Here is a 9,779-nt window from a genome sequence, read left to right on the forward strand (position 1 = left end):
GGTGCACGCCATGTCAGATACAGCATGTTGCTGACCTAATCTTTTTGTGTCCATCCGGCATTGATCATTTTTCTCACCATGAAATGACAAATGTGATCATGATTGTAAACTAATAACATTACCTACTTTTTTGACATTTAATTGTGCCCTTTTTTGTTTTTTATTTTTTTAAAAGAAAAATTATACTTATTTCCACAAATTCTTATTCAATTTATAATGTCTTTCTAAAAATTTAAAAAGTTGGCAACGTACTCTACCGATCAAAAAAACTCTTTGATTTTTTCCGTTAAATCTTAACAGAAGAAGCAAAAATGACTAAACTATCCCTTCGTAAAATGAAAAATTGCAAAGAACATAATGTAAAGTCATTTTAGGGTGTGGTTAGTTGTAATTTGAAGAACAGGCTGCTAATGCTCTTGAGTTTTTTATTTTTTATTTTTTTATTTTTATATATATATTTTTATTTTTTTTATTAAGCGTAAATTGACCAAAACTCAGAAATGCCAGGGGAGCACCGCCACTGCCATTAGGAACGTTGATCCTCCTCCTGCAACAAGAAAATTTAGGCCCTTATTTATTTTTTAATTTTTTAATTTTTTATTTAGGCCTTTTTTTTTTAAAATAGTCTTTAGTGGGGGTTGGGGGAGCTTGTTAAGTTTGACAGCTTATTTGTTTTTACCAATCTTTTTCTTTGTTTTATATTGTCTCCTGTCCCTACTTCCCTAATCATCACCTAGTTTTCCTATTTCTTTCTTATTACCACCACAAAAATCATAAAAAAATAATGAATATCATGTTAAATCATCTTTTTTATTTTTTTTAAAATAGAATCAATGCCTGTACTCATCTAATATATATATATATATATATATATATATATCTTTCTTTGATTCAGCTACAGGCTACTACAGGCAGCCTGCCTAATTTTCTATATCCATCATTGACTTTAAATAAAGCATTGTCTGCTTCAGATACAAGGGTAGTGTTGTAATTTCGCTAGATTTGATACAATCTAAGAGATGGGCTTGGGCTTTAGTCTTCCGTCTTTACTCTTTAAGCGGCAAAAGGCGTTTGGGGTATATTCGCATGTTCGAATAATGAATGATTCGGACCGCTCCCCTTTGACGACATAGGCGCCCATTCCGAAAAGACAATATTAACCTCATAAAAAAGCACATCGTTATAACGTTATTATTCTTTTACTTATTCTTCTTCATGGGAACCATTACATGAAACTTCATATACTTTTAATTGGATTATTTAAATGTGGTCAGAACCCAAAAATTTAACGCAATAGATGTTGGTCAATTCAATAAGTTTGAAATGGTATCACTAGCAAAGAGACTACTTCCGAGCAATAAACGCTCCAAGAAACTTCCTATACTTTTAAGCAATTGTAATTTGTTGAGAAATTCATGATCGAATTATATCAAAACACAGATGATTTAAAAGTTTTATGAGCTGTGATGGTTAGGAGACGGCTCAACTCAGCCATGTGCCACCTAAGACACTAACCATTTTTTTTTTTGTTTGTTCTTTTCATAAACAATTTAATATGAGGGGCATAATTATATTTTTGATGAGAAAATTTGATTTCCCTAAATGTGTGGGGCTATTAGGGATAAAACCAAACTCAACAGTTTCCATAATTTGGCATCCAAAGTGCATAGTTGCTATTATGGGAAAGTGGGCTGCCCGGTAACCAAGTGGAGCTGCCAAAATCAATCACCTTTAGACATTTATTAAATCCCATACCTTTTTAGAATTCTTAAAAAAAATAAAAATAAAAACTTAAAAAGCAAGTTTGAACGGTCAAAAAGAAGGACAGTCTTGTTATAATAAAGTTTTTCAATTTACATTTAGTAATTTTTTATTTTAAAAAAATAATTTACTCTCTCCAAAGAAAAAAAGAAAAAAGAAAAAAGAAAAACACCTAATAAATATTATATTTTAGGGTTCTTCTTTGACTGTTACCAGCGCATTATAGCACACACCACAGAAAAAAGCAAAGCATTCTCTCTCTCCGACACACAAATCCACAAGAGGAAAGGCAAAGCCCAGACACATCAAAGCCCCTGGATCTAAGCTCCTGATTCTCCTATACGTCGTAGTTCAGTTCAGAGAGCTCGTTTATTCGTTTTGATGCCTGGAAATTTCTGGTACAATCGGTATGGTTTTCCTCCTCCGATTCGCTTTCCTCCGAAATCCCTTTTTTTTTTTTTTTGGTATATTTAATGATTTTTTTTTTTTTTGGGTTCTGAGTTTTGTTTATTTTTGTTTGATTTTTAAGTTTTGCGTTTTGGTTGGGTTTGTTGGGTTAGACTTTTGGTTGGTATGGATCTATTGGTCTTTATGAGCTCCTTTTTTGGGTAATTTTGTTGAGTTTCTGATTAGGAATTTTGGGTTGGATTTTATGGCTTTGATTGCTAGATTCTTGAATTTTCTCTCGAATTATATATGGGTATTTATGAGGTCCGAAAGATTTGCGTTTATTTGCTTCTTTTTCTTTTGGTTTATCTGTGTTTTTTCTGTATGGTAAATAAAAATATTCCTTTTTTGGTTCATCATATTGATCCCCAGATCTCTCTCTCTCTCTCTAAATTCCCATCTCTAATCTCTTATGCAAACTCAATTTTTTTTTTCCTGTGTCAATAAAGGCAATTTTTCTTCATGGTTTTCTACAGCTTTTGTATCCTTTGTGGAAATAACAAGTTTTGAGTCATACTTTGATTATGTTAACTATGTTGTTGGATTTTTCTGTTTGTGTTTGAGGCAAAGAGATCCTTTTCTTTTGTGTAAACAAATGGGTTAGAATTAGAAATCTGGCGAAAGATGAATTTAAAAAAAAAAAAAATTTAAAAAATTGTAAATTTTTGGTTTTTGAGTGAGGACAGAAGTTTAGGTTGTGGAACTATGAATTTTTGTGTGATATTCAGCTCATTTTTTGAGTGATTCTTGTATGGTTGGCTAGTTTGATAGGTTCTAGGCCTCATTCTGTGTTTTTTTTTTTTTTTTTGTTTAACATGATGCATTGCCTGTGGACGATGGTATTCAAAGTACAGTTCTATGGCTGAATTTGTTTGTGGCTTTTGATGGACAGGTAAATGATTGGTTTATCAAGGTGAAAATATAACGAGATCAGTAAAATTTTAAACAATGGCTTCAGTGGGCGTAGCACCTACTTCTGGTTTGAGAGAGCCCAGTGGCCATACTGTCGGTGTTGATCGGTTGCCTGAGGAGATGAATGATATGAAAATCAGGGATGACAAAGTAAGTACAGCATTGGTTGGCATTTCTCTTTCGTTTTTCCTCTTTTTATAGTTATTATTTTATTTATGAATTTTACCCATTAGTTACTCATAGGATTCACTAATTTTGTAGGAAATGGAAGCCACAATTGTTGATGGTAATGGCACAGAGACAGGTCATATAATTGTGACAACCATTGGTGGTAGAAATGGCCAGCCGAAGCAGGTATGTCTTTGGCTTACAAGTTATTCTTCAAAATTTTCTTTTATAAACGAGCATATCTGTTATTTTGAATGAAATATTCAGAATGAATTATCAGAATTGTTTTTGTATCAATTTCATTTTTTTTGCTATCATGAATGCTCTATGAGCCATCAACTAAAGGTGGTTCAGGATTCTTGCAAACATCAATAATTGTAAAGTTTGTCCTGTTTGTTATCTGTATGTCCTCATTGGAATACGTGGTTTCACTATTTGACTTATAAGATTTGGACGGACACTTCAATTGATGTGGAAACGTTATTTCTTTCCTTCTCATTTCTGATATGTTATATTTTTCTTTTAAATCTTTTTGTTTACAGACTATAAGCTACATGGCCGAGCGTGTTGTTGGACATGGATCATTTGGAGTTGTGTTCCAAGTGAGGATTTAATGCCATATAAATTATACATGACTGCTACATTTGTTATGTTTGCCTCGTTTTAGTTACATTACTATATACTGGTTTTATGTATTTATGTAGGCGAAGTGCTTAGAGACTGGTGAAACTGTGGCTATAAAGAAGGTTCTTCAGGATAAGAGGTATAAGAATCGGGAGTTACAAACCATGCGCCTGCTTGATCACCCAAATGTTGTCTCGTTGAAGCATTGTTTTTTTTCAACAACTGAAAAGGAGGAGCTTTACCTTAATCTTGTACTTGAGTATGTCCCTGAAACTGTTCATCGCGTGATCAAACACTACAACAAATTGAACCAAAGGATGCCGATGATATATGTGAAACTTTATACATACCAGGTATGGTTACTTGACATGTGCAGTTTTCATGGTTCAATTGATTGTTTTAGCTCCTGCTGAGATTTTACATATTCTTTGTCTTGCAGATCTTTAGGGCATTGTCATATATTCATCGCTGCATTGGAGTGTGTCACAGGGACATTAAACCTCAAAATCTTTTGGTACATTTACTAACATATTTTGCATGTCTATTTGAGAGATGGCTGTTAGCGTTTGTGCTGCCCTCAAACTGCATGATCATTGCCCTTTTTTTTTGGGGCCATGATCAGCGAAAGCAGAAAAATGCAAGTTAACACCTTATTCTAAGTAAAAATCTATTTTGCAGGTGAATCCACATACCCACCAGGTTAAATTATGTGACTTTGGAAGTGCGAAAGTGTTGGTATGCTTGTGTTTTTGTTATTCATGTTGTCTTTCTTCAACTTGTAGTTGCCTTCGCTTTGATTGGAATGACTGATCTTTATTTTCTTTGATGCTTGACAGGTGAAAGGGGAGCCAAACATTTCTTACATCTGCTCTAGGTATTATCGAGCACCAGAGCTTATATTTGGAGCTACTGAGTATACTTCAGCTATTGACATCTGGTCTGCTGGCTGTGTCCTTGCTGAGCTTATGCTTGGACAGGTAGGTGATTATGCATTCAACCCCCCCCTTTGAACTTCTGGATATGTAATTTATGTATGAAGCTTAGAATAAGATTTTCATTCTTGCAGCCCCTGTTTCCTGGTGAGAGTGGAGTCGACCAGCTTGTTGAGATAATCAAGGTAACTATAATATCTTGAACTTTTCAGTAATACTGTAATATCATAAAATATCTTTTTTCCACTAATTGCATATATTATTTTTGAGAACAGAAAAGGGGGCTGGGGTTTTTTCCTTATTGTTATGTAATAATCCTTAGATCCTCATCAATCCTGGGATTGTGGTGTGACATTTTTTTCAGTAGAATCTAGTGGATATTGAAATTTAAGTCCTTGAGTAAACCTCTTTCACCAGGCTGACAATGAACCAAAAGATGCATTAGCTTTTAGCCTCTTAGACTGAGCAGTGGTTAGTCTCCTCCCACTGTATCTAATGACTTTTTCATTGTTGTAGATTTTGGGCACTCCGACGAGGGAGGAAATCAAATGCATGAACCCTAACTATACGGAGTTCAAGTTCCCCCAGATCAAAGCTCATCCATGGCACAAGGTATTTGAAATGGAAATTTCATTATCTCATGTATTTGTTTTTATCAGCATGCCTCACACTAATATCTATCTGTTCATCCTGTTTAATTAGATATTCCACAAGCGCATGCCTCCAGAAGCTGTTGATCTGGTTTCGAGACTACTACAATATTCCCCTAACCTACGATGCTCAGCCGTGAGTATATTAAATCTCAATTTTCCAATATCTTATTCTAGTATTTTTCCTTCAATCTTGCTTTGTTCCCTTGGCAACATTCCTCGCCAGGTTATGTATGAATTTATAATGTGTCGTACATAGGAATCTTTTTGGTAAGTTTTGGTAATTTTTCACGATAGTTGTATGACAGATCCCATGTTCTCCTTTCTTAAAGGATGGGTGGGTCTGGAAAGAGAATAAATGACAAAAGTCTACCAAATATTTTGACTATACTGTCACTGGTCTGACGTAGGGTTTACCATTTGTAGAGTAGGTTGCCATTATTCACCTAACACAATAGCAGGCAGCATCAGTTATACTTTATGGAGAAAAGAGGTGGCGAGTCAAAGATTAATAATTTTTTCATGAGACTGAGGGCCAGTCTGACATGTGTATCAAGAGCAATGGACTGCAAATAGTATCTTCCAATGTGTTTGTGAGAGGCATATTCCCGTTTGAAACTTGGCTTGCCGCTCATCTTGATAGCATGTTGTCCTTTTTTTATTTTTTGGGGGCTCATCTTGTTACCATGTCTTCTCATTGGTATTATATATATCGCTTCAACTCAACTAATCTTGCTATGACCCACTTACAAGGGCCAGCTCTAAGGATCCATTTTCCAAGTGACTGGGGTCGGCTAGACAATGGTCTTAAATTTTTTTTTTGTTGCCCAACAATCAGAATTGTTTTCATGTTTGTTTGTAAGATTTGAATTTTCTAATTATGTTTCAATTGCAATGCAGCTGGATGCCTTGATCCATCCCTTCTTTGATGATCTTCGCGACACAAACACTCGCTTGCCAAATGGACGTTTCCTTCCGCCGTTATTCAACTTTAAATCTCATGGTATGTTTTCATTTATAAACCTTTAAATTACTTCATAAACTGTCATTGCCATGCAAAAGCCTCACCAAACTGTTATTGATGCTGCTGTTTGTCAACTAGAATTGAAGGGGGTGCCAGTTGAGATTTTGGTGAAATTGATCCCAGAGCATGCAAGAAAGCAATGTCCCTTTCTTGGTTTGTAATTTGATATGATATGATATGATGAAATGTAACAAACTCGCAAGTGTTTTCCCCATAAGGAAGCTATGTGTTCACCCTATTTGTGCTATTTGTTCGCTTTTCTTAAATGTATCTTTTATTGTATTATCATGTTTTGTAAAAGCAGATTTAGAGATATGCTACTTATTTGCCCAAACCTCAATGGGTGTTCTCATTACCCTGTTCCTGTATCACTCCTGGCTCTTAACCTCACATAGAAGACAAACATCACCACTATCTAAATGTTATTTTATCTTATCTGTATTGGTATTTGTAGCAGACAATATCTAGTAGTTTCTATCTGTATTTGGATTTCAATATTGTAGTTAGGATTTCGGCAGTCATATAATGTTGTGTGTTTACCCAATAAGACTCTTCCTCGTGGTAGTTTGCTAGTCGTTTTCACATAATAGAAAATTGTTTGTAGAAAAAGGTGTAATGTCTCAAGGTGGGTCAACAAAACGGCTCCGTTTCTTTTTATTTTGTTATTTAAATAATACATTCTATAATGGGTACCGTTCAATGATTGAAATTGTCAAAGTAAAAAAGTCATATTCGGCCCACCTGTTTTGGTCCTGTTCTTACATTGTGGGCCCTATCTTGGTCCTGTTCTTACATTGTGGCCTATGAATGATTGATTTATGGTCCATGGTAAACGTTCAAAGGAAGAAATGCCATGATAAACTCATTTTTCTGATGCCAATTATCCAAAGGCGTGTTGTTGACTGTAACGAACATTCGTGGAAAATCATGTCTGTATAGGATAAGAATCTCTGCAACTGGGTTATTGGCATTGTGTGCAATGTGGGTTGTTTCGGGTCCACCTTCGGCCATTCGAAGTGCAACGATCACGTGATCGGGACAGATGGGGTCGTACAACTTCTTTCTGTGAAGCTGCTTAAATTGTATGCAATTCAAACAGTCAATTGTTCATTTTTTCCATTTCGGTATAGAAAATTAGAAGCTTCCCGCTAGATGTTTTGGTCATTATGTGGTTCATTTGTAACATAGGTTGCAATATTGGATTTTCATGTTCATTTTCTTTTTCCATTTCTTATCTTTTTGTGATAAACTTTTCAAGTCAGTGTTGATAACTTTGTACTTCGCTAGAATAGCTGGTAGCCCCTGTGGTTGAAGCTTCCTTTGGACAAGGACAAGCTTTCCTCCTCATTTTCCTTCTTTTATTAAGAAAAAAAGTACATTCACTCGTTTCAATTTATTATTCTTGTTGCAATATCCTCATAATCTTTCAATTTTGTTAATATACCCTATTGATTTATTATTGGGGTTACAATGTCTCCCTTCAGCCCAAAAAATAACAAAAATACCTTGCATTAAAATTAAAAAAAAAAAAAAAAAATAGAAGAAAAAACACACCTTTTTTTAAGGGAAAAACAAAATAGATTAGGAAAAAATACCTGACTATTTTTTTGGGAAAATGTTAGATGTTTTTTTAGTGTTTTTTTGATGTCTTTTCAACTATGGTGTGACTTTGAAAATCACCAATAGATTAAAAGTCAATAATGATAATCTCAAATTTAATAGTGATTTTAAAAGTCATATCACAGTTGGGAAGACACCAAGAGAACATTAGAAGAACATTTGGGATTTTTCATTTTTTTGGGGTTGCAATGTTTTTTTTTTGGAATTTTGATTATTTTTTTGAGGGTATTATTGTCATTTTAATTATTGAAGGGGTCAATTGCATTTGCAACTCTAATGATAAATAAGTAGGGTACAAGATTGATGGAATATTACAAATTGTTTGATATATTATAGGGGTAAATAGTGAGGTCATCATCAATTTTTTTAATTTTTTAATTTTTTAATTTTTTATTTATTTAGGTCATTATCAAATTGGTTGGTAGATTGATGGGATATTGCAACTTGGTTTGACATTTGACAAACGCCTTACAAGTTGATATAGATTTGATACAAGTTTAAACCACTAATTTTTTTTTTCTCTAATAAAAAAAAGTATGTCCTCTTTCGTCTTTTCACTATTTCACCTTTCCATCGTTTCTACCAAACCCACCCACGTAGAGAAAGTCGTGAGGTATAAAACAGTGGTCGTTTAGGAGACACGGTAGCGAACCGATGCGGTGATGCACCGTATATAACAGTCGTTTAAGAGATAGGTAGTAAAAAGACGCGTGCTCAAAAAAAAAAAAAAAAAAAAAAATAGTAAAAAGACGCGGGAGAGGTGGGAAAAAGACATGTCGTCAAGGTTCCAATGATAAACGACGTGACGTATAGTACGGTCAAGACTCAACAAAATAAGTCGAGAGCGCGAGAGAGTGAGAGTGCCGTTGGGGAAGTACTCCTGCGAGTAGTGCGACAACTACGAGCAGTTCCAAGACACCCCATGTGCTCGGAGATGCCGCCTCGAAGGTCTCTACCATCTAACTTAGAGCCATTGCTCTCTGGTTCGCTTTCTCACCAACCAAACATCAATATATTGCGATCCTTTATATATGGTGCGAAGTTGCTTTTGACTGAAGATGAGAACCAGGCTTATAATGAGGTGATTTGGAAAAGGGGTCTACAACCTTTTGGTCAAGATGGTATCGTTTTTGAAATCTCTAATCCAATTGCATTTTATTTGATTACCAAGTTGTTTCATTGTTTGTTGAGTAATTGGTTGAAGTCAGAATTTTGATTAGCTTTTGTGTTTTCTTTGATTTCCCAAGTAATTTTGTTGTGTAAGGAATATTGGGTTGGGGACAGAGTCTGCTTTAGCTGTTTGTATGAAATCTGATCCCTATTTTCTTTAATTGGCCAAGTGTTTTTTTAAGTGAAAATTGTGTGGGAGGTAGAGTTTTACTTAGCTTTGGGTTTGGAAATTTGAGCGTATTTTCTTTGATTACTGAGAGTTTATTGCATAATGAATAATGGGTTGGAGGCAGAGTTTACGTTTGCTTTTGGCTTGGAAATTTTATTGTGCTCACTTTGATTATTCGAGTAGTATTAGGCTTACTACTGGGATTAACATGTTCTTTTCTTATTTTTTACTTCTTGGGCATGAGGCGCTTTGTTGGGTAACTATAAGTTACAAGTTTGTTTAGACTCAAGGGAGTGTTAGTT

General features: G+C 34.7%; 1 protein-coding gene across 1 annotated transcript; it reads left to right on the forward strand.

Annotated features, from left to right (window-relative positions):
• The first annotated feature begins 1,968 nt into the window (after positions 1–1,968).
• On the forward strand, positions 1,969–6,997 carry LOC132168894 (shaggy-related kinase 11). The gene is made up of 13 exons (XM_059579979.2): positions 1,969–2,168; positions 3,101–3,270; positions 3,382–3,474; positions 3,831–3,890; positions 3,993–4,265; positions 4,352–4,426; positions 4,591–4,647; positions 4,749–4,889; positions 4,979–5,029; positions 5,361–5,456; positions 5,547–5,630; positions 6,395–6,497; positions 6,597–6,997. The coding sequence occupies exons 2-13, from the start codon at positions 3,157–3,159 to the stop codon at positions 6,677–6,679; spliced, it is 1,230 nt and encodes a 409-aa protein (XP_059435962.1). The 5' UTR covers positions 1,969–2,168; positions 3,101–3,156; the 3' UTR covers positions 6,680–6,997.
• The last annotated feature ends 2,782 nt before the right edge of the window (positions 6,998–9,779 follow it).

This window comes from Corylus avellana, chromosome 1 (genome assembly GCF_965113065.1).
Source record: "Corylus avellana chromosome 1, dhCorAvel1.hap1.2, whole genome shotgun sequence".
NCBI lineage: Eukaryota > Viridiplantae > Streptophyta > Magnoliopsida > Fagales > Betulaceae > Corylus > Corylus avellana.